At 38.3% G+C, this 26,645-nt stretch overlaps 1 protein-coding gene across 1 annotated transcript in view; it reads left to right on the top strand.

Moving 5' to 3' along the window:
• Positions 1-26,645, top strand: part of ntrk3b (neurotrophic tyrosine kinase, receptor, type 3b) — a 398,812-nt gene that overhangs the window by 154,137 nt on the left and 218,030 nt on the right. Inside the window, exon 5 of the mRNA XM_047363471.1 lies at positions 22,904-22,972. Coding sequence (XP_047219427.1) covers positions 22,904-22,972 — 69 coding nt within the window. The remainder of the gene's footprint in view (positions 1-22,903; positions 22,973-26,645) is intronic.

Genomic DNA, 26,645 nt, shown 5'->3' with positions numbered 1-26,645 from the left:
GAGAACTATACTTGGTGAACAAAAGTGCAAAAAGGCAAAACCTTCACAATTTAGAAACTGTACCTCAATGGTTCACAGCCCTGGTCCTCAGGGACCCCTTCCCTGCAAGTTTTAGATGTGTGTCTGCTCCAGAACACCTGATTCAAATTCTGACATGACCTCCTATACAGGCATCAAGAATGGAGGTTCAAACTAAATTAATACAATAAAATCATCATTAAATAAATAAATGTTGTGAATGTCCCAAAAGTGAAGTAAATGTAACATGAAATAAATGTAACATTAAATGTGCCATTAAATTAAAGATACCATTTATTTATTTAATACATCATTAGAAACAATAAATGCACCATTATATCATGAAATTGACTATTATGCAGTTAAATGGGCCACTGAATAATTAAGTATAATTTTAAAGACGACATGACGTAATTAGTGGTACACTTAATATTTAATGATGTATTAAATAAATTGTACATTTAATGGTACATTAAATTTTTTTCTATTTCACAACATATTTATTTAATATCTTCCCTTGATGAAGCCTTTCTACGGAGTCCACGAGGGGACATGGGGGAATTTTTTCTCTTTTGCGTTCTCACGCAATAGTCTTTGCGTTATTTCACAATACTTTGTGGGATAGTTTCCAAACCAGATAACTGCAAAAATGAAACAAACACTACACCCGTTTTGAGATTTATTGAGTTTTATTTTAAAATCAGCCTTAAATAAAATTATCTTCAAATCAGACTAAAAGACAGTTTTTATCCACAAGCTGTCAAACAAACTACTGGACAATAAAACTGCACGAAACCACATCTGTGACACTTTGTTTGCTTATTACTGCTGCATGATGTGTACTTTTTTTTGTACGCCATTAGTGTTTTTGTTTTTATAGTGAGTTGAACGGTTCTTCTTATCCTAAGCATTTCATCGCATTGTTGACTGCATGTTAACCTGCATATGACAAATAAACCATATCATTGACATATCAGTGCTGTTTGTTTTATGAGCAGTTTGTCATCTGTGCTGCTGTTCCAAAATGCCGAACGCAAAAGTATTGCGTGGGTACGCAAAAGAAATACATTTCTCCATGTCCCCTTGCGGGCTCCGTACCTTCCCCCTCTACTGTGGCAAAGGCTCTTAAATCTTTAGTGCACATGGAGCAGTTTTGTTGGTCAGATGAGACTTGACACATGATGGTACTTTTGGTTTGATGAATGAAGAGATGCAGGCCTGATTCAATCCAGAATCTGCCAAACAAGTGTCCCTTAATCACTGGTGAACTTGATTCCAACTAAACACGTTTTACAAGCAGCATACTGCGTGTTAAAACCGCTACATTCAACTCTCCTGAAGTTCGGTAATATTTGCGACTTTCCTGTCAGCTCTATGAGTTTAATAGAAAAGTCCTTACTTCTGACTTTACGTTGCAAATTCAATTTTACCACGTCCAGTTCTCCACCTGCGTTTGCTCCCTCCATCCTGAACGCAGGTGGAAAACATCGATCAGAAGCACTGTTGGCTTGTGGGTTGTGTAGTTCGTTTGACTTGCATTATAGTATAGGCATCTTGGAAAAAAACTACACAATGGTGGCGTCGATCCAAGTTTTTTTTTTCTTAAAGTTTATAACAAAGTCTCAGTTTTACATTTCCAAAGACAATTGATCCTAGTTTATTTTCCCTCCTATTGGTTAGCTCCCGCTCCCATCTGCTCCCGTTCATTTTTTATCCTGTACCGTCCCAATCACGTGATCTTTACTGATGCTGTCTCCCATCCCGCGGGATTCCCATGGGAATCCCGTGACCAGTGGGACTCCCGAAAAAATTTCAGCCTCTAGTGCCTATCTCAAGAGTCTATGGGTGGGAGGGAGGGTACACACTCATTCACATACCTAAGGGCAATTTAGAGAGGCCAATTAACCTAACAGGCATGTCTCTGGACTGTGGAAAAAAGCCGGAGTACCTGATGAGAACCCACGCATGCACAGGAAGAACATGCAAACTCCATGCAGAAAGAAGTATTATCCCGGCACTACATGGAAGACCCATGGTAAAACATACTGTAGTGGTGGCAGCATTATGCTTTTCTTCACCAGTGCCAGGCAATCTGGTTGGAGTTGATGAAAAAATGGATTAAGCTCAGTACAGGGAAATCCTGGAAGAAAACCTATTAGAGGTGGCTGAACACTTGAGGAAAATCACTTTTCACTAGACAATGACTCTAGATTGTAATGTGACAAGTTCAACGGCCATGAATACCCTTACAAGGCACTGCATATATTCAAGCCGCTCATATCTTCATTGCAAGATTGGTACAGTGAATGCAGGGTCAGTGTCATCTATTATTACATCATCACCTGGTGTGTTCCCATTACTGCCCTTTCACAACTGCTAATGCATTGATAACACAAAACATGCTTTTTAGAGATTAGATTCTTTCAAACAATGCCATCTATTAAGAAACTAATTTGTTGGTGTTAGTGTGCTGATAGCATGGATTAATTTAAAGCTTCTGAAAAGGCAGGATTAGAGCCTTATTAAAAGTAATCACTACTCGTCATTCACAGCAGCTGTGGTGAAAGTAGCTGATCTGAGGGGCTATTATTAATAATATGTGGCATCATGTGGCTTTCTTTACAGAATAGTTACTGAGCTGGAAATAGAGTTTGAAGACTCAACCTCTAATTGATCGTGGCTGCATTTCTGCTCCATTCAAATGGCATATTTTGGGATTCATGTCATTTTAAAGTCATGTTACAAGACCTGTTGTCGCAGAATCAAATGTAGGATTTTAAGAACACAACAGTGGTCTTTAAATAATGAACCCTGCTGACATTGATGATTGTCCTTTTTCATCTAGTGCCAGATTACTTTGATAACCTTCAGCAACATGGAAAGTGCATCAAAAACAATTTGCAGGTTAACACTCGAACTGATTAAATGAAATTGAATAACACTTTATTAATTTCCAAAGGGCAATTATATCATTGGAGAGCATGTAATTTAAAATAATGTAGATAAAAAAAGAAACACTAGTGATTATAGAGTTGTTATATAATCTTTTTGCATGAAAAGAGTATATGCACCTCAATTGGCAGTCTCTTCCTTTGTACCGATCTCTGTGTGCAGCATATAATTCTACAGTCTTGTCTCTATGATACACATAGCTTTGCATTCCTGATATTCCCTCTACATCCTAGTAAGGCTCTATTTTAATCATAATTTGCCATGGGTTTTATAATTTCAAGCACACAGAGTTATATGTGATTTTAATATCCAAGCTACAGGCAGACCTCATTTAGATGTGACTCAATGTAAAGTCCTGACCTAGACTAATGTATTCCCCTTCAAGCAAAGGTGTCATTTAGACTAAACAGTTAGCCCTTTTAACTTCATTCATAGTCAGTGCCATGAAAACGTTTTATCATGTTACAACTACAAACTTCAATGTATTTCATTTAGATTTTTGTGATAGACAAACACAAAGCAGAACATAATTGTAAGTTGGAAAGAAAATTACTCTAAATTTTCCATTTTTGTTTTACTAATAATATTTTGACTATAGTGGCATGGGTTTTTCTTTTGCCAGTACATTGTAGAATCACCTTTCACTGCATATACTAATGCACCACTTCTGTATCTGCTTCTAGCATCCCACCTCCAGAGAAATCCAAATAATTATTTACTCATTCTTCTTTGCAAAATAACTCAGTCAAATCTTGCCACAGATTTGAAATTGAGTTTAGATATGGACTTTGACCAGGCCATTTTAACACATACAAATATTTTCATCTTTACTCATTGTTTGGTTCAAGTACAACTAGCGGAACATGGGCTGCCTTCAGAAAATTCTTTGGTATTTTGAATGCCAATCAATTAATCATTGGAAGCTGAACTGTGATGTAAAGCTAATAGGCACAAACAGCCAAAGGAGGCATTTTTCAAGAGCATTGATCTTTGCTTTAATCAAATATAGCTGAAAAGTGAAGTGAAGGACAGTGGACTAGAAACAAGTGCTTGTGGCTACATATACTGTGTTACCTTTGCCACAGAATTCAGGACTTGGAACTGGAAATGATATATTTGCTAAATGATGTGTTCAGTAATCAGTGTGGCAACACTTCCACTGTCAGAAGTCGAACAGTACTATAAATGTTTTATTGTTAACAGAACCTGAAGTACCAGCAGAGATTATTTAGATGGCACAGCATCAAAACCAGGATAGCAAAGGTTAACAAAATCAAACACAAACTAATTGAAAACAGCCATGTTGCTGGAACTAAGACAAGGAATTAAATTAAGGACTAAAAACTAAATGAGAAAATATAAAAAAGGGACTTGCAGTTGCAGTTCTTGTCTTTGTCAAATTGGATCTCTTCGCTTTCGATCTTTATTTTCCTGGGACAAGAACCAGAAGTTGAATGCTCTCTGGATCCCTGAAATTTACCAGCTACATTATATCTCTGTCTGAAACTGAACATAAATCCTCAGTTTTACATTTAACATTTCTGCTTTAAACATTCTGTTGGTACTTTTTGCTTTATTTTACAAGAAATTGCAATACAGCTGCAGCTGGGACACAGAGGTGCTGGTATCCTTCGACAAACATTTGGATTTATTAGAACAGCTTAAAGCTATGTAACTTGTTCAGAGCTGCTTTGACAGTAGTTTAGGTTTGATATGATTCAGCTGGGCTGTGTGTAGAGCAGGTGTAAACAGGTTTTAAAAGCAGATGAATAGAGCTGTGCTGAGCAACACACACACACACGCACACACACACACACACACACACACACACACACACACACACTCGCACCCTCATATTTACACACACCTCAACACCAGAGGATTTTTCTGAGATAAAATAATTTCCTTATTTTTATCCCTCTCCCCCAGAAGCGAACCTCGCCTGTGTGTGATGCAGATTTAGAGTGAATAAGGTTCTCGATCATAATGAAATAGGGGCTGTTTGAAATTTCTTCTTGGCTGTTTTGATGAAATAAATTCCACACTATAGCTCTGACACAATTTCTGAGATCCAGTACCTCCTTTGTATTTCTTGGTATTGAACTGCATGAGGAGGGAGATTTAAAGCACATGCATTTTTTTCCCTTTATCAGTATTACGATGTATTAGTGCTGCCTCTCACTCATTTTCATGAACGATTTACAGCGATTTCTTCCGAATTTTATAGGTTTTGTCCGGCATAAGATTCTCACAATATATTAACCTTGAGTAAATACCATGGTTTCACTATATTTACATAAACATTTAAATAAATATGAAATCATTATTTTTACAGTTAACAAATGTTATCTATGACTTTTAATTATTTTCAATAAACAGTCACTAAATTTATCAGTAGCCCACTGAGCAATATACTATACTGGTCCTTCTCAAAATATTAGCATATTGTGATGAAGTTCATTATTTTCCATAATGTCATGATGAAAATTTAACATTCATATATTTTAGATACATTGCACACTAACTGAAATATTTCAGGTCTTTTATTGTCTTAATACGGATGATTTTGGCATACAGCTCATGAAAACCCAAAATTCCTATCTCACAAAATTAGCATATCATTAAAAGGGTCTCTAAACGAGCTATGAACCTAATCATCTGAATCAACGAGTTAACTCTAAAGACCTGCAAAAGATTCCTGAGGCCTTTAAAACTCCCAGCCTGGTTCATCACTCAAAACCCCAATCGTGGGTAAGACTGCCGACCTGACTGCTGTCCAGAAGGCCACTATTGACACCCTCAAGCAAGAGGGTAAGACACAGAAAGAAATTTCTGTACGAATAGGCTGTTCCCAGAGTGCTGTATCAAGGCACCTCAGTGGGAAGTCTGTGGGAAGGAAAACGTGTGGCAGAAAACGCTGCACAACGAGAAGAGGTGACTGGACCCTGAGGAAGATTGTGGAGAAGGGCCGATTCCAGACCTTGGGGGACCTGCGGAAGCAGTGGACTGAGTGTGGAGTAGAAACATCCAGAGCCACCGTGCATAGGTGTGTGCAGGAAATGGGCTACAGGTGCCGCCTTCCCCAGACCTGGGCTACAGAGAAGCAGCACTGGACTGTTGCTCAGTGGTCCAAAGTACTTTTTTCGGATGAAAGCAAATTCTGCATGTCATTCAGAAATCAAGGTGCCAGAGTCTGGAGGAAGACTGGGGAGAAGGAAATGCCAAAATGCCAGAAGTCCAGTGTCAAGTACCCACAGTCAGTGATGGTCTGGGGTGCCGTGTCAGCTGCTGGTGTTAGTCCACTGTGTTTTATCAAGGGCAGGGTCAATGCAGCTAGCTATCAGAAGATTTTGGAGCACTTCATGCTTCCATCTGCTGAAAAGCTTTATGGAGATGAAGATTACATTTTTCAGCACGACCTGGCACCTGCTCACAGTGCCAAAACCACTGGTAAATGGTTTACTGACCCTGGTATCACTGTGCTCAATTGGCCTGCCAACTTTCCTGACCTGAACCCCATAGAGAATCTGTGGGATATTGTGAAGAGAACATTGAGAGACTCAAGACCCAACACTCTGGATGAGCTAAAGGCCGCTATCGAAGCATCCTGGGCCTCCATAAGACCTCAGCAGTGCCACAGGCTGATTGCCTCCATGCCACGCCGCATTGAAGCAGTCATTTCTGCCAAAGGATTTCCGACCAAGTATTGAGTGCATAACTGTACATGATTATTTGAAGGTTGACGTTTTTTGTATTAAAAACACTTTTCTTTTATTGGTCGGATGAAATATGCAAATTTTGTGAGATAGGAATTTTGGGTTTTCATGAGCTGTATGCCAAAATCATCCGTATTAAGACAATAAAAGACCTGAAATATTTCAGTTAGTGTGCAATGAATCTAAAATATATGAATGTTAAATTTTCATCATGACATTAGGGAAAATAATGAACTTTATCACAATATGCTAATATTTTGAGAAGGACCTGTATTTCATCGTTGAGGCCACACGTAGACCTTACTTAGACATGAGTCAATGGTAACTATACGTAGCCCTGATTTAGACGGAGAAATTTTGTCTACAATATTTTATCTTCTTTTAGACCAAGCAAAACTATTTTGGTCTAAATATGGTGCTGTTAAACATTCGAGCTGTACAGGCTGTGCTCTGACAATGATCACTTTCAATTTGTTTTCATATATTAAAAAATTGTCAGTTGTTCAGCATGATACAAAATTTCCTATAAAAATTACTAAACTGCTACAATGCTACAAAAGTTACTAATTTATGATGGTTATAAAGCAACTATAAACATTAAAAGCTTTTTTTTATTTATTTCTTTGTCCATGATTAGGTGTGCTCCTTTAGCACCTGATAGGCACACAAAGACAAGCTAGAACTTGTTGGAAAGGTGAGTTTCTCTAGTTTCCAATTATACTGGACATGGGGGATTGCTTAAAAAAAAATTTCTGTAGCGTTTCATTCAGAGTCAGCCATGTCTGAAGGACCTTTAAATGTCATCACGTGTGTTTAAATCATCGTATGTCTTTAAGGTGCTGTAAAACTCACGTTTTTTGAGCAAAACCTATTTAGGGAATTGTTTTATGAACATTAAAGCCTCTTCTTACAAAGGATTTAGGAAAACAAAACCTGGCAGCTTTTGATATACTTTTGGAGAAGGCAAAAAATGGGCATTGCTCTGTTTATACTCGTACCAGTATGCTCGAGCTTAACAGGTTAAGAAAACTCCAGCACCTTCTCTGGCAACTCATTAGAATAACCGTATACTGTAGGACTAACAGAGAATTCTTGCAGTTTCCAAACTGCAGCTTTTTAAAACTTTAATTATGCTGGTTATTGGCACATGCCTCATTTCAAACCAAGATTATGGTTCCCAATACAGGAGGTAAAGTACACCCATGGAGTACAGCCAGTAACTGAGACAGTCCCTGAAATAAGAAAAGTGTTTTTCACCATTGAGTTTACCCCCCTACTCATCTCCAGCGGCTCTGCACTGCTGCAGTCTGCTGCTTCCAATGTGAGGACTTCACTGCATGCACTGAATGTGTAACTAGGCACGGATATACCAATAGACTGACTTCATTGGCTCAAAGCAAATGGTTCTATTTTTAACTATGCTCTATATTTTGGCATTAATAAATCATCACCTCATGGATTTTGGGACATTTGGGTAATTACTGTAAACAAGTATTACAAACTGAGTGGTCTGTCGGTTTAATTTTACAAAGCGTCACTGAACGGAAATTCTCTGGATTTGTTCAAAGGAAGATTGACTATTTGATCCTAAGGAGCCTATGGGACTGTGAGACCTCCTATCATTGTTTAGCATAATTACATCTCTGTACTGTACTCTTATACTAATAAAGCCACACTAAGTTGTTTTTCGCATTTACAGAATTAAGCTGTTAGGCTTGAAAGCACTTAATGAATAAATGTATGTTTCACTGTTGATTTATTTTTTTGTGTGGTGGCATTGGATCAGAGTTAATTACAAAACATACACAAATAGTCCTCTGGAAAAATAAGATTAAAGGCAACTGGCAATCTGAGCAACACAATCAGTAGAAAAACCAAAACAGAAATGTTAAATGATTGTGTGAAAAACAATATTCAAAATTAGTGTTTTGTGTAAACTTGTTTGCATAAATACATCAACTCCAGGTCAAGGGATTTTTCACAATTTGCAGATAATTACAGCTGCTGATTTCACTCAGAACACTTCCTTTCTGTTAATTTTGTTGTGATGACTAAAACGTTTGACTGGTAGTGTGTATAAAGATGCACTACTGGTTACGGTCAACTGTGGGGTGAATGGTGGCACAGTCGGTAGCACTGTCGCCATGCAGCAAGAAAGTCCTGGGTTCGACTCCCAGCCTGGGGTCTTTCTGCATGGAGTTTGCATGTTTTCCCCATGCATGTGCATAGTTCTTTGTCCTAAATGTCTCTGTGTGGCCCTGCAATAGATTGGCGACCTGTCTAAGGTGTACCCTGCCTCTCGCCTGTAGACTGCTGGAGATAGGTACCAACTCCCCCGTGACCCACTATGTAATAAGCAGTATAGAAGATGAATGTATAAATATGTTCATTTAGGACCCAAATACACATGTGCTGCTGTTATTTTGAAAGCTACCAGCATGTGGTGCAAGGCTTTCTTGATTAAAATGCCTTGTTTAAAAAGCCCACAGATATCACAGAAACTCTCACAGCCAGAAAAGTCAGCACATTGTTCATAATTTCATCTTCCTTGACATAAACTGTACTTTAGGTATGATGTTCCTTTTTTGATAAGCAGTACTGTGTATGCAAAAAACATATCATTAAAAAGTTAAACTTTTTCATCTGACAATTCTTCCAAAGCATTTTTTGGAGACTTTTTATTTGAAAGAAAATGTTTCAACTGTATCTTGGAACCCTACCAATTATTTTACTACAGCAGATTTCTATCACATGTATGACAAATCATTATTGACCAGAAATGCCATTTATAACTTTTATCCTCAACAACACTGCGTCTGCTGTGGACCACTTCCGGTTCCTAGGAACCAACATTTTTTGAAACCTGAGATGGTCCTCCCACATAGACAATGTTTAGAATAAGGCCCAGGAGAGACTGTACTTCCTAAGGCAACTTAAGAAGTACAACCTTCCACAGGAGCTGCTGGTCATCTTCTACAATATCATAATTCATTCTGTCCTGTCTTCATCCATCTCAGTGTGGTTTGGTTCATCCACAAAACAGGACAGGTCCAGACTGCACCGAACAATCAGGTCTGCAGAGAGAATCATCAGGACTGACCTTCCCTTTATCCAAGACCCATACAGGTCTAGGGTCAAGAAAAGGGCAGCTAAAATCTCTGCAGACCCCACACACCCTGCACAAAAACTGTTTAGGCTTTTACCTTCAGGTCGGCGCTACAGAGCGCTGTCTGCTAAAACCAGCCAGCACAGAGACAGTTTTTTTCCCCAGGCTTCTCTGAACACATGACAGTCAGAGTTTCAGTAAAACACCATGCAGACTTTGACTGATCTCACATTACATTATATTGTAAAGTCAATTGTGTAAAAACATATTCTTTATTTCCACTATTATACACTGCCTGGCCCAAAAAAAAAAAAAAGAAATTGCCACCTGGATTTAACTAAGCAAGGATTTAACAAAGCAAAGGTACGAGCCTCTCATTGGATAATTACTGCATGGGGGATTATATTGCAGCTGGCAACAAGTTATTTAACCCCAACTGGTGCAATGAGTTGCTTCTCATTTCTTAAACAACCATGTTGAAAGACACATCCTGTGGTCGTGGAAAAGACGTCAGTCTGTTTCAGAAGGGTCAAATCACTGGCATGCATCAAGCAGAGAGAACATCTAAGGAGATTGAAGAAACTACCAAAATTGGGTTAAGAACTGTCCAATGCATTACAGGTGCTTCTCAAAATATTAGCATATTGTGATAAAGTTTATTATTTTCCATAATGTAATGATGAAAATTTAACATTCATATATTTTAGATTCATTGCACACTAACTGAAATATTTCAGGTCTTTTATTGTCTTAATACGGATGATTTTGGCAAACAGCTCATGAAAACCCAAAATTCCTATCTCACAAAATTAGCATATCATTAAAAGGGTCTCTAAACGAGCTATGAACCTAATCATCTGAATCAACGAGTTAACTCTAAACACCTGCAAAAGATTCCTGAGGCCTTTAAAACTCCCAGCCTGGTTCATCACTCAAAACCCCAATCATGGGTAAGACTGCCAACCTGACTGCTGTCCAGAAGGCCACTATTGATACCCTCAAGCAAGAGGGTAAGACACAGAAATAAATTTCTGAACGAATAGGCTGTTCCCAGAGTGCTGTATCAAGGCACCTCAGTGGGAAGTCTGTGGGAAGGAAAAAGTGTGGCAGAAAACGCTGCACAACGAGAAGAGGTTATTTGAAGGTTGACGTTTTTTGTATTAAAAACACTTTTCTTTTATTGGTCGGATGAAATATGCTAATTTTGTGAGACAGGAATTTTGGGTTTTCATGAGCTGTATGCCAAAATCATCCATATTAAGACAATAAAAGACCTGGAATATTTCAGTTAGTGTGCAATGTATCTAAAATATATGAATGTTAAATTTTCATCATGACATTATGGAAAATAATGAACTTTATCACAATATGCTAATATTTTGAGAAGGACCTGTATTAAAAACCAGAAGGATAGTGGAGACCCATCATCTTCGAGGAAGAAATGTGGCCAGAGAAAAATCCTGAATGATTGTGATCGACGATCACTTAAACGTTTGGTGAAATCAAATCGAAGAAAAACAACAGTGGAACTCCTGGCTATGTTTAATAGTGAAAGTAAGAGCATTTCCACACGCATAATGCAAAGGGAACACAAGGGATTGGGACTGAACAGCTGTGTAGCTTAAAGAAAACCACTAATCAATGAGGCTAACCAGAAAAAAAAGGCTTCAGTTTGCTAGGGAGCATGAGGATTGGACTCTGGAGCAATGCAAAAGTGCATATGGTCTGATGAGTCCAGATTTACCCTGTTCCAGAGTGATGGGCCCATCAGGGTAAGAAGAGAGGCAGGTGAAGTGATTCACCCATCATGCCTAGTGCCTACTGTACCAGCCTGTGGGTGCAGTGCTATGATCTGGGGTTGCTGCAGTTGGTCAGGTCTGGGTTCACCAACAGTATGTATTCAAAGAACGAGGTCAGCTGATCACCTGAATATACTGAATTCTTTTTCTGGCCAGGCAGTGTATATATACACAAAAAATATAATATAAAAATCTTCATTGAGAGCACAGTGTACAGAGCCAAATTTCTTGTTTGTTTGCATAAACGTGGTAATAAAGCTGATTTTGATTCTGTTTTATGACTGTCTTTACTTTGCTGCATTATATATATATGTTGAGGAATTATTTTGTACAATGAGATCTTATTTATTGTCTCACCGTACTATGGCTTTAGCTAGATGATGCAAATCAGACAATGTCAGGAAAATAATACTAAGACACTTCAATCTCATTTGGGGTTACTAATATTTGCTTTAAAATTATTAGTTGAAGATAGAATGCTGTTACTAAATCTAACAGTGCTTCATCAAAATATTAGTTAAAAGATGTGCGCACTCATTCAACCAAGTAACAGCATTTCTTTTTATTTTTCCCTTTTAACCTCATATGGAGAAAAAAATATTAAAATACAATCTGCAGAGGGTCATAGGGTGGCGTCAGTAAGAAGCACAACCTCATGGAACACTTTATCAGTACATATACAGGGGTTGGACAATGAACCTAAAACACCTGTCATTTTAGTGTGGGAGGTTTCATGGCTAAATTGGACCAGTCTGGTAGCCAGTCTTCATTGATTGCACATTGCACCAGTAAGAGCAGAGTGTGAAGGTTCAATTAGCAGGGTAAGAGCACAGTTTTGGTCAAAATATTGAAATGCACTATGGGTGATATACCAGAGTTCAAAAGAGGACAAATTGTTGGTGCAGGTCTTGCTGGCGCATCTGTGACCAAGACAGGAAGTCTTTGTGATGTGTCAAGAGCCACAGTATCCAGGGTAATGTCAGCATACCACCAAGAAAGACGAACCACATCCAACATAATCCTGTGGACGCAAGAGGAAGCTGTCTGAAAGGGATGTTCGGGTGCTAACCCGGATTGTATCCAAAAAACATAAAACCACGGCTGCCCAAATTACGGCAGAATTAAATGTGCACCTCAACTCTCCTGTTTCCACCAGAACTGTCCGTCGGGAACTCCACAGGGTCAATATACACGGCCGGGCTGCTATAGCCAAACCTTTGGTCACTCATGCCAATGCCAAACGTCGGTTTCAATGGTGCAAGGAGTGCAAATCTTGGGCTGGGGACAATGTGAAACATGTATTGTTCTCGGATGCAGGTAAGACACTGCAAATGAAACCCTTAAACACTATTCTGCAAAGGGGGGGGCAGCATGGCAAACGCTGAACTGCCGGAACTAGACAGTCTTGGGCAGAACGGAGGAGGGTGGACAGGGTTCGCCTGAAGCTGTGGAGAGACCACCCGAGCCGGTAGGCAGCAGGGAATAAACGATCCAGAGTCCAAGTCTTGTAGATGAGTCACCTCAGAGGTTTCTTATCTTGGAGCGAGATTTGGGCAACCTGAGACAAACACAGGCTATTAGTCAAGATAATCAGAATTCTCAAAGATGCAAGTTTCTTCAAGATTTTTTTAACTAGGAAATTGGCCAGGTAGTAATACCACGAAGAGGCAAACACTCAGGCATCGAAGTGCTGGCTTGCCACCCTCTTATAGTCCTCCAGCTGATGACAAGATGCGATACACCTGTCCACCCTGATCCTTCAGCTCCTACGGCCCCTACTGGTGGAAAAAGTTTAGTAGCAGGCAGATGATAACCAGGATCTGACATTATCCTTATTTATTTAAAATAAACTAAATCTTTCACCTTTTATGTATCTATTTGGCTTTAGTTAAATTGCAGAAGGTATTTATACTAAAGTTTCATAAAGTTGTGTAATGATTTATTGTTGTCATAATTTTTACAAAAGGTTACAAAAACAGTGCTGTGTTCTTTTTTTTTTTTTTTTTTTTTTTTAACCAGTGCTGTATGCATTTATTAAATCCGCTATACTCCATCTGGCTGAATATATTCATTTTATTGAGAAAGCACAATTTTATCATCATCATCATTATTATTATACTTGCCTTTGAAAGTCTAACAAGCTAATAATTTGTTTTGTTGAATAGAACAAAAATAGTATACCGTTAAAAGAAATATTCATAAAACTGCAGGCAAAACGGCTGTAAGTACTGTATTTAGAATTTGCAGCAACAAATCTTCCAAGTAATGTCTTTAAATCTTCATAAGGATACTTTGTTTAGCAAAATCCACTGTTTTCACTGCTTACACTTGTAGCCTTAGTTCAGACTATTATTCAGTCTTCTCTGAACAGTGATATAACAGACGACAGACCAGCATCTGTTTCATTGTTGACTATCTGACCTCTCTTGAGCGTAACATCAATAGTATATGAAGGCCAATAGATATATTTGAGAGCTGTAGTAGCAAACAAAACACCTGGGCTCAGAGCCAACTGTGTAGCATTCAGACTTTTAGCAAGATATTTAAAGCTGATGACGAGTAACCTTGGTAAACAGCAGTAGCACAGTGCTTCTAGCTCCGCTACAACACAGGCACCCACACAACTGCTTACCCAACAGGCCGTAAATTTGCTTCTGGTGATGCTTGTCATTCTTGCAGGTTCTCATAATCAGTTGCTCAGAACTTTCTTTTCACAAGCTGCACTTTTTAAAATACTGTATGTACAAGGAGAAAGGCTTTGTGGTAACTTTAGAGGGTTTCTGTTGTCTGATTCAGGTATTATAAGCAGACTTGAAACTAATGATTGTCAGGCAGCTTTTCGTTCCTTAATGAAATGATTTATGATCTGCAGTGGACATAGACATTCTGCACGGTTAGCTACAACAGTGGATTCTCACATTGGTGCAGTACAGGGGAAGCATATATTGTGTTCCAGTTCAGAAACTGATAGAAAAATTCTGAATAAAAAAACTTAAGGATAACAGTCATTTATCAACCATTTATCAATCCTTTTATTTCTCTTTTCTCAGTGTTTGCTCTTTCTTGTTTCCATGGCATCAGGTTAGGGAAAAAATGACTCAGACTGGTAGATAAAAGTCAAATTCCTCTCTGACATTAAAAAAATAAAAGAAATAAAAAGGAAAACAGTTTTTTGTACAAGAAAAACTAGCTCCATGATCCACTAATGCACTCCCTGAATAGGCTCTTGTTGCTGTAATTACAGTGGAGATGAAAAATCACTGCGTAATCATTTCCTCAAGAGAAAATTCAGCTTCTGCTATAGTCTAAGCAAGTTGTGATATACATGATAGCTGTACCCCTGTTGTGAGATATGAATAACAATATACGTCCAGTACTCTGCCCAAGTGTGTAGTCTGACAGACTGCATTTAACGTTTATAAGCAGTAGAGGGGATTGCATCGGTGGCGCATGAGATGTATAGTTACATCAGAGGCTGACTAGCATGAAATAAATACTGAGCATTGTCATGCAGAAACACAAAGGGAGCTTGGGATTTTTTCAGGCCTTAACCCTATATTCCTCTTTCCCAATGTGTCAGTTTCTTGGTGTCCTTCCAGCTGTTGGAGAATCTGCAGGTTGCTGTAAGATCAACTGGGGCGGATAGGGTGAACTATTCATGTTGGAAACACCTTTAATGATAGGTAGAAATGCTTTAAAGGTTTGTGCCATATTAAAGCATGTACATTGTTTGGATATTCAAAGCTGGAAAAGTTAAACTGAATCAATCACAGAGAGAATGGGACATGACTGTCCAGACAAATTGACAGTGCAAGAAGAGTGTTATTCAGAGAAGAAGCAAAGAGGCTCATGGCAACTCTAGAGGAGCTGCAGAGATCCACAACTCAGGAGAGAGAATCTCCAGAAATCTAGCCATGCCAAAAGCCATGTAGGGGATGCAAGAAACATATGAAAGAAGGTGCCATGGCCAGAAACCCATATGTTACACAAAGTGTAAACAAACTATCCCCACAGTGGTAGCATCATGCTGGGGGATGCTTTTCTTCAGCAGGAACAGGAAAGCTGGTCAGATTTGATGGGAAAAGGAAAGGCACTAAATATGGGAATATTTAGGAAAATAATGCATTAAAGGAGATTAAGCTTCTAATAGAACCAATCATGTGCTAGAATATCCTAGTCAATGACCAGTCCTAAATTAAATTTTAACTCAAATTAAAATTTGAGCTAATAGGCAAGTAGATAGTGGACTTAGAGGGCTGCACGGTCCTGGGTTCGACTCCCTGCCTGGGGTCTTTCTGCATGGAGTTTGCATGTTCTCCCCGTGCATGCGTGGGTTCTTGCCGGCTACTCCGGCTTCCTCCCATAGTCTAAAGACATGCCTGTTAGGTTAATTGGTCTCTCTAAATTGCCTTTAGGTGTGTGAATGAGTGCGTGCCTGGTTGTTTGTGTGTTGCCCTGCAATGAACTGGCGACCTGTCCAGGGTGTACCCCGCCTCCCGTCCATAGACGATAGGCACCAGCTTCCCCGCGACCCACTATGGAAGAAGCGGTATATTAAATAACTGACTGATAATGGACTTAAAGAAAAATTGTGCAGCTATTGTACATGTTTTGATACTGGTTTCAGACCCAAGATAGCCTTGATTAAAGTCAACTCACTATTATATTCATGGCTGCAATGTTCTTTTATAAATATTTACTTGCTCTAAAACAGAACCATCTTGTCTGTGAAATGAAAAATGCTTTCTAACTAACGTATGTGAAATTTCAATGCAAGACTTTTGAAAGTGTTTTTTTTTTTTCAGATTACAGTCATCCAATGTTCATAAAATAAAGAGCCTTAAGACTTTTCTAAAAAAAAAATATTTATTAGTGACAGTATAATGTAACACAGGCACTGTTAAAAGGAAGCAATTATTTTATGCTGCAGCAGAGAACACTACATATCTGATGAAGACACGTCTGTATTGCTAATCCATTGCAGCAGTTTGCTCAGTGGCTGTCTAGTTCTCCTCCGCATGGTCCTGAATGTCAATCCGCAGACTTCCCCCACACTCAGACAGTAGCAAACGGTAATGCTGCACTAATTAGCCGACCCTCTGGAGTAGCCACAGCCCTCCCAACGGCATCCATGCCAAGCATAATTATTAAGGGAGGAGGAAGGAGTTACACCTCCTCTGCAAGAGGAGCAAAACACTTGTGTAGTTGAGTTTAGCATTCTCTCTGTCACCCTCTGGATGAGAGAGCCCATGCTGTCATCAATATTAACACCTAGACACATCCGTTCTTGTATTGTGTATTTTTATTTCACCCCAGCCTAATTAAAATGTAATGAGAATTTTATAATTATAAATCCTCTTTCAAATGAGTTGAGTTATGGAAGGGTTTGTGTTAATAAATAAAAGATCTGTTGTGTTGTTGCTGAATCTTTTCGCTGCTTAGTTTTAAAACAGATATACTTTCTGTCTTACTACTTTCTTTAATAATCAACCTCATCCCAGCCAGTCTCTACCCAGCAACACTTGGCATTGCTCACCTTTTGTCTCTTTGTATGCCTTGATTTTTTGATGGCTTATTTTGCTGATTTGTTTATCTATTTAATAATTTACATTAGTGCACCTCTTTCACCCAACAACAATCCAATTTTAGTTGACATTTTTTGTCAAGATCTGAAGAATGACCTTTGAAAATAGAACACACTGCCTGAGATGGGAGGAGGTCTGATTCTGTGCTGAGGAACACTCCTCCTCTCTTATTTAAATGCAAGGGCAGACAAACTGCAACATACTAATTGAAAGGCCCTTCTGTATTGATATTTATATAAAGTACTTAGGTATATATTAAATACAGCCACATATTTACTCATATACTTTTAAAAGACTGAAAAACAGTTTTTCCTCATGGTCAGACAATCAATTTAAAACTTTTATGTTTTAGGTTAATTAGGATTATCAAGCATATTTCTATTTGAGAAATGCCACAGTAATGACAAAGATAACTTTTTTGAGAGTATTTTTTACACTTCATTTAAAACTGAGAGAGTTACATACATTTCTCTAGGATTGGGTCTAATTGTCTTTGAAACTGTATGATTTGGGTCTATGTTTTGAGTATCTTCCACAAGACTCTCACAATAGTGTGCCACAATTTTGGCAGGTCTTCCTTGCAAACCGCTTTTTCAGCTATGCCCACAAATCTTCTGTGGTGTGTAGATCAAGGCTTAGAGATGGCCACATTGTCCATTTGGAATGACTCATTTGTATTCTAACTTTAACCTCCTAGCTGATCTCTTTAAACATTGTTTTAATGTTTTCACACAGTGTTTTGTCCTCATAATGTGTAAAGTGCTCCAGTCCCACCCATGTACCCTTACAGCTGGCACGGTGTTCTTATGTTTGCAAGTGTTCCCCTTTTACCTCTAAATGTAATAATGGTCCTAATGGCCTAACACAACCACAGAACATGTCTAAAAAGTTAAGATGTGTGCCTCTAATTGCAACTGCAACTTGTAATCTTGTTTTTTATGTTGTTTTTCTTCCTCTCTGAGTGGCTGTGTTTGGTAAAGGACTTGTTTTAAGGGTGGAAAATACCACTTTCCTACACACTTCAGCCAGCATGCTCACTGGGTTAATCTATCGTACAAAACCCATCTGCTTCTTACAAACTAAGGCTGGTCATTACTATGCTGTTTCTACTTGCATTAAATAATAATAATAATTTGACTTTATTGATGGAGAAATTATCCTCTGTATTTAACCTATTCCTTAGGCAGCAGTGGGCTGCCATTGTGCGGCTCCCAGGGAGCATTCTGGGGATAAGGATCTTATCCCCTGAATGGTGCTTAGGGTCCCAGAGTGGCCGGCTGTGGGATTCGAACAGGGTACTTGTGGCCTCTCCAGGATGCAAATGTCCTGCTCTGTAAGAGAGCACGACACCTTTGGAGACCTGGAATGTTTACCCAAGAATAAACTAGACTGTATAAAAGGGTTAATGTCTGGTTTAATGTCAAACAATGAGAAAAAAAAAGGTTATGTGTCTTCTTACATGGTATGTTAATATACAGTTTTATCTGTACTGAAGTTGATGAGGCTTGAAAAGACAATGACTAAAAAAAGTGCACCATACTAGAGGGAGGAGCCTTACTGGACTTTTTTTGGTGAGAGTCTTGTAAATTCCCAATAACTAGTTGGCTTAATGTAGTAGAAAGAAAGGAAAACATTGAAAACAGTTAGATGTGTTATGTGTTAACAGAACAAAATCTGCTACCAGCTCCATTAAAGCTTACAAATTTGTATGTATCTGGCTGGTATTTTCTAGCTTCAAGCCAGCTAGCTGGAAAAACAACTTCTGTGCTAACACTACAGAGTAAGGGCTCATTGGGTTCCATGGGTGTCCATCTGTTCTACATTGGCATTATTCACAGCTTTATTTACACTTATCTACCTATTACACCTTTTTGCTTCCACTTGGGAAAAGTGTCTAAAATATGTGGAGCAGTTTGAAATGTTGGCTGCTCTTGACTTGTCGTAGTGGGCAAAGCAATGTGTTGCATTGAAGTTCTGTGTTAAAGTACTTTAAACTGTGCACTTGTTTTGTGCATTTGTCTTTTTATTATTTGTCAGTTTCTGGAAAAAAAATAATAATACAAAATCTATTGTAGGGCTACATGCAGGAATGAGTGAACAAGTGGATTTCCATTCTCTATTATTCTATAGTAGCAAAGTGAAATACATACAGACATTTATGTCCTACCATAAATAGGAGAATCTGGCTGCAGTTGTTGTTCTTAGGCCCTACTCTCAGTCCACAAGTAAAACATATGAGTTCCTGTTCTCAGTAGGCTAAGAACAGACCTTTGCATTGTATTTGGTGCCTGGGCCTAATAAGAAAAACTATTATGTTAATGCAAACTAGCATAAAGTAAGAAAGGCTTGTGTTGCTTTAAATGTTCTATTATGCACTCACTATATAGTTATTGTCAGTTTGGAGAGAGATGGCCTACTCTAGGCACATTTTAAAGATCAGTTGTATGCTGTGGTACTTTATAATTATGTACCAGATATTCACAGTTGCATGTCCTATATTTTAACTTTACAGAATACAGTTGGAAACATTTTTAAACTGGAGTTGATCAAATTTTTTATACTGCTTTCTGCTTTTACTGAGAATACTTTGTCATTATGATCTGTCAGCATTACATGGACATAGTGCTTTATGTCTATGTCTATGTTTTATGTTAAAAACATTTGCTTGTTGGACATGACTGTATTGAATCCACAAAACCTTAATTGGCAGCTGTAACTATATCACAACCATGAAAATTGATTTATTGTTATTTATAGACTCATCTGGGTATTCTATAAATAACATGTTAATGTCAACATCCTTAAGTAGTACCATCGCACCATTATTAAACTGTGTGATACATTTCTACTGCCAGTTTTTGTGTTCAGTCATTCTACGTTGCGCTCATGACAGTAAATGGCTGAAACATAGCCTGACGGTATGATGTGAGTGTAACTGAACACTACCATATTCACATGTCTAGTTCTAGTGCATAAATAATCTGAGACATGCAGTCCAATGTGTGTTCTTTTATGTTATTTGACACGTGCCTATTTAAAAAAGTCTGGTGTGACTGAGTGTCTATTTTAGGGTGTTTGATTTGACGCAAGTGTTGAGTGGCCTCGCTCTCCATCAGCTAATGAGCTCGCCCACTTTCCCACTCTCTCTCTCTCTGTCTTTTAATATATTCTCTGAGGATAACACGGCCCCTTTGAGACCGCAGATTTTCTTTGCAAGGTGAAATTTCATCATCTTTACATATTTCTCTAGACAACACACACACACATACATGTGCATATAAAAACAAATACACCCACATTTATCTGTTGAGATGTGTTTTGTATTTCTACATGTCTGTGCATTTGCATGTGTGATTGTATGTGTGATACAGAGAATAAGGCAGACCTGCAACCTCCTTAACTCCCTGTTGCTATGGCAACATGTCTAGTTATAAGAAAGACTAATAGGTCTCCCATACAAATTAACCTGCATGGACTTTGTATGAAGGAGATAGCACATTTAAGCACTTATAAGAAACCGATTAAAGATTAAACATAAGTGGATAACTTATCATTCATTAATTTTATTTTGCTAATTTAGAGTTTTCACAGATGAAAACCTTCCATTTTGATGTATCTCTTGTTTTCTATGGCTGACCTGTAATTGTACACTAAATATCACAGTGCCTCTGTTTATTATTGTTTTATACTCTTTCCTTTTTTCTGGATGGTAGGAAGCTAGTTGGGGTAACAACAAAACCACCCACATCACAGGAAACCTAAAACCATAACCATAAAATCATCAATATCATTCACTGCACACAGTCTTAAGATTTGATATACACCACTCATTTTATCACTTACTGTTGTAACAGCACTATCATTTAACTAATATACTGTAGTTATGCATGTCTAATTCAAGGTTTTGGTAAAATCCCCTCTGAGGATATTTGCTATAGAATTTGGCTGCTTCCTGAGTCAGAGGAGGTTCTTAAGTCAATTGAGTTATTTGACTTGCAAGCAGTCAACTTTCTTTTATTGAGTTGGCTAGGCCCTGAAGCTCCACTGAGACAGACCTATTTATTTCCAACTGGTAATGCAGGCCTGTGGACTCAGATTCTGATTAATGAGATTCATTATTTGTATTACTCAGAAATTTTAAGAACATTTACTTATATGGCAAGTAAAATCGTATATTTTTTAAATTTCCTATTTATAAAGACCTGAAAAAATATAATAAAATGGACTCATAAAGCATCTAAAAGATATAGTAAAGTTTATGGCTACCCCTGGTAAAGATGTGTAAGGCTATGTGTAATCTATTATTGCAGCAGTATAGTCTCTCACTTAAGATTTTCTAGGTTTCAATGAGCAATTTGAGCATATGTATTTAGTTGGGGAAAACCCACCATTTTTCTTCTTACCAAATACAGTGACTCAAATTAAATGTTGAATGTTTCAACATTGTGTGAGACAGTGATGCAATAAAAGATAAACTGATTCAGTTTTTTTTACACATCTTTTTAGAGGTCCATGAATGTGTCAAGTACTGCGTTGCATGCATGGATCAAAAGAGAAATGGTTGTTCTGCATTCTATCATATTCCAAATGCCAGACCAATAAGGAGAGACTAGGTCTTAGAGATGGGGCATTTAAAGAGATCAATGCTGAAACAGAAACAATGCTTTGTAGACATACAGTAAATAGCAAAAAACCTTTTTTTTATAAAAGCATAAATACCTGGTGTCGATCACTCCCATGAAGTTTGAAACCTAGTTTGAACATAATATGGGTTGATGAATATTCTTACAAATGTGTGTTTAACCATTGAGCTATGTTTACATCAGCAGTACAAAGATCAAAACGCTGAAGTGTTGTTGGTACAAGTTTCTGATGTTCCAAGAAGGAAACACTCAAATACCAGTTTTTTTACAGATTCTTGTTAAATAGACCAATATCTACATGTTGGATAAAGGACATTTACTGGGTTTGGTGTGTATGTTAGTGTGTATGTAAGAAAGCAATCATTATGAAATTATATGCATGCATACAAGCGTAATTTCCATTCTGATCTCTGATGATGAATGGATGTTGACATTCCTCTAATTAATCATCTGCTTATAAAAACACAGTTTGCACCACAAGTAAACAAACATGACCATGAAAACAACACTAAAGAGAAACACATTCTTTTCTAAAACTCACTAAGAAGAAAGCAAGAGGAAAGAAAATCAGCTTTATTTAGACACTTCAGAACAAAATGTACAGGATGGAAAACAAGTAACAGATGGAATCAGCTCTGGACATATAAAGCAAAACACAAGAGGCTGGATCAAAGACAGCTGGTCAAATATTGCATAAGGTCACACTGATACAACATTATAGCTACTTGGGAGACAGTTCATGTATCTTAAAATCTACCACCTATGTATTTTATTTCCATTACAACTCATCAGGTTTATAATGCACTTGAAATGCCTTGTTGCAAAGTATTATAGTGTTCAGAATGTGAATATACATGCTAAAATTTGCATGAATTTACAAAATATAACTCAAATGTTCCTTGTTGCTACTGGAAGGATTTGAGGTATTGCCACAAGTATTTATCCCCCTTCATGTTCTATGTTCAAACCAAATATACTTAAAATCTTGATGTAAAAAGGGGTTCTGTACACAAGATGAACATGGGACATTATGTATGAAACAAATGAATTTATCCTTCACTTTTGCCTTTCATTTTCTTCACAGAAACCTGTCGAAAAATCCGCTAACCACCCTGTCATGGCAGCTCTTCCAGCACCTCCAACTCTCCGAGCTGTAAGTTTTCTCCCATCTATCTTACTGGCTTTTGTTTGCATTTTATTACCACACTTTATCATTGTCCTCAGCACACTATCAGCCTCAATACAAATTGTCATGGTTGCATGCTATTATAATTCATGCCTTTGTTGTATAAAACCTTCAATTTGTCTGAGCACATGTGAAAGACCAAACCTTATAGGCATCACTGTGAGACTGTGAACCTATCAGTCATTAGTGGGTGTAACAAATGTGCTTAAAAGAAAAATGGAATAGATGTGAAGGAGGAGGGTATCTGACCCCATTTTCTTGTTTGTTATGAATGTTTTAGGGATCATTGTGTTTATGAAATGAGTTTGCTCTGACACCCCCAAGGGAAAAAACACTGTGATGGTGACCAAGATGGTGACTTGTAATTTAAACATCATTACGCCTGCCAGTGCTGTACACCATTTGAACCTCTTCTGGACCTGGAACACTGGTGCTTCCTACACATGTGGACAAAGTTGTTGGTACCCCTCGGTTGATGAAAGAAAAACCCACAATGGTCACAGAAATAACTTGAATGTGACAAAGGTAATAATGAATAACAATTATATGAAAATGAACAAATGAAAGTCACACATTGCTTTTCAAACATGCTTGAACAGAATTATTTAAAAAAATAAACTCATGAAACAGGCCTGGACAAAAATGATGGTACCCTCAACTTAATATTTTGTTGCACAACCTTTTGAGGCAATCGCTGCAATCAAATGATTCCTATAACTGTCAGTGAGACTTCTGCACCTCTCAGCAGGTATTTTGGCCCACTCCTCATGTGCAAACTGCTCCAGTTGTCTCAGGTTTGAAGGGGGCCTTTTCCAGACGGCATGTTTCAGCTCCTTCCAAAGATGCTCAGTAGGATTTAGGTCAGGGCTCATAGAACGCCACTTCTGAACAGTCCAATGTTTTTCTCTTAGCCATTCTTGGGAGTTTTTAGCTGTGTTTTTTGGGTTTTCCTATTGCAAGACCCATGACCTGCAACTGAGACCAAGCTTTCTGACAGTGGGCAGCACATTTCTCTCTAGAATCCTTTGATAGTCTTGAGATTTCATTATACCCTGCACAGATTAAAGACACCCTGTGCCAGATGCAGCAAAGCAGCCCCAGAACACAACAGAGCCTCCTCCATGTTTCACAGTAGGGACAGTGTTTTTTTCTTCATATGCTTCATTTTTCCATCTTGTTGTTGGCTACAGTCCCATGGATCTTAAATTTCTGAATAATATGTGCAACTGTAGTCACAGGAACATGACACTGCTTGGAGATGGTCTTATAACCTTTACCTTTAACGTGCTTTTCTATAATTTTCTTTGTAATCTCCTGAGACACCTCTTTCCTTCACTTCCTATGGTCCATGTTGAGTGTGGTGCACACCATGTCACAGTGACTACCTGTAGCCCTATATATAGGCCCACTGACTGATTACAAGAATGTAGACACCTGTGAGGCTAATTAATGGACACACCTTGATTTAACATGTCCCTTTGGTCACATTATTTTCAGGGGTACCATCATTTTTATCCAGGCCTGTTTCATGAGTTTATTTTTGAAAATAATTCTGTTGAAGCATGTTTGAAAAGCAATGTCTGAATTTAATTTGTTCATTTGTTGTTTTATTCATTACTGTCTTTGTCAGATTCATGTTATTTCTGTGACCATTGTGGGCTTTTCTGTCATTAATCGAGGGGTACCAACAATTTTGTCCACGTGTGTATATGGACCCTTCGGTACATAAAAGTGAAGTATCAGGATGTGATGCGAGACTATTTCAAGAAGACCTCCTTATAGTGCTATTTTCAGAGGTAGAAGCAGGGCAGATCCTCTGAGAGCTTTGGCACAATGCTTATCTCAAGTAGTCCTGTAGCTACAAGCAGCTGAAGAGTTACAAAGCCTCGCTCAGATGAATGCCATGACACATTTTGTCACTTTTAACTTATCTCTGGGTTCTCAACCCATGTTGAAGAATCTTCTTATTCATTCTGTATACAAAGGAGCTTATACCAAACTCCACACTAGAGCTGCACAAGTGTTGCCTCTCAATGGGCTGTGATCAGAGGCAGATGGGCCACTATCTTCCTTGCTGTGCCTGTTAGTGGGCTGTAAATTTATTTTTTTTCTTTCTGGAACGTAGAAAATTCTGCTTTTATGTTTTCTTCCCAACCAATAAATTCCACCTTAACTGTTAATTGTCATTTGGCTTCCCTCTTTAGTCCTGTGGTGTTGGCTGAACCATGGTTCCATTTTTTTTTTATAATGCATGTTTTAAAGTGAAGGAATCCTTCAGAGCACACTGTAAGATGTCGCTTTGCAAACTGAACTCAAAATCAGGTATTGAAGGATCTGAATTTTTTTCATGTATTTTCTGTCAGGTTTAAACAACCTACAATACTTATAACAACACAAAAAGAAAAAAGAGACAAAGTATTAGTTATTTTACTCGCTGCGAGGAGAAACGGTCAAGATGTGCTCAGTTACAGATCTCGCACCGCTCTGAACAGCATCTGTCCGCACCTCTCTTTTTATTATCTTTCGGGGGTCCCTATTTACAAAGAACGTTACTCTCTAAGGATGGGAAAACAACAGCTGCATCGTAAACAAGTCATAAACAGCTTTATCCATTAACAACACATTTCCAACAGTCCTCTTTCAGCTTCCAGGGCCAGTTGCGCCTTTTGTTCAGTGCAATCAGCCTTCATTTTTATGACCTCCTCAACTGGACTGCTTCCTTCTCTGCAAGCTCAGCTCCATTTATTATCTTTGCCTGCAGACAAACTCATCACATCCTTTCTCACACATATATCATGAAAAGTTATATAATCAAATAGTCAAGTTAATAAATAGGAGAAACTATAAGACAAATCTTTATTCAATTATTCCAACATTTTCCCCCCTTTATTAAAAACATAACCCAAAAGACATTTTACCTTAGTCACACAATTGTGCATCTGCCTTTCCTTTCCAAGGTGTCAGGAAGAAGCTATGCCATACTATGCAGTTGACACTGCAGCATCCACAGTTTGACCATCAGATAATTATGGCTCTGACACATTTTATGGATATGTATACTGCTTATGTATGCCGCTACTGCAAAATCGCTCAAACTGCTTCTAAAATATTGGAGCACTGACAAGATATTAATATTAGTCTCATGCTGCACTATGCAGACGCTTCATTCACCTTGGTATGCTGGATGCTTGAACTTGGCTGCATGACTTAGTGTCTGATTAGTTCAGCTAATAATTATGTGACCACTTGAGGGCTGTCATAGAGCATTGAATTTCATTACCAGTCAGTTGATCCATGAATATGAAAAACAGTCAGTCAGTCATTTTCTACCGCTTATTCCATAGGGGGTCGCGGGGGAGCTCTCTCCAGCAGTCTATGGGCAAAAGGCAGGGTACACCCTGGACAGGTCGCCAGTCCATCGCAGGACAACACACAAACAACCATGCACACACTCATTCACACACCTAAGGGCAATTTAGAGTGACCAATTAACCTAACAGGCATGTCTTTGGACTGTGGGAGGAAGCCGGAGTACCCGGTGAGAACCCACGCATGCACGGGGAGAACATGCAAACTCCATGCAGAAAGATCCCTGATTGGGAATTGAACCCAGGACCTTCTTGCTGCAAGGCAACAGTGC

This window comes from Girardinichthys multiradiatus, chromosome 4 (genome assembly GCF_021462225.1).
Source record: "Girardinichthys multiradiatus isolate DD_20200921_A chromosome 4, DD_fGirMul_XY1, whole genome shotgun sequence".
Taxonomy (NCBI): Eukaryota; Metazoa; Chordata; class Actinopteri; order Cyprinodontiformes; family Goodeidae; genus Girardinichthys; species Girardinichthys multiradiatus.
This window is presented reverse-complemented; position numbering and strand designations above follow the sequence as displayed.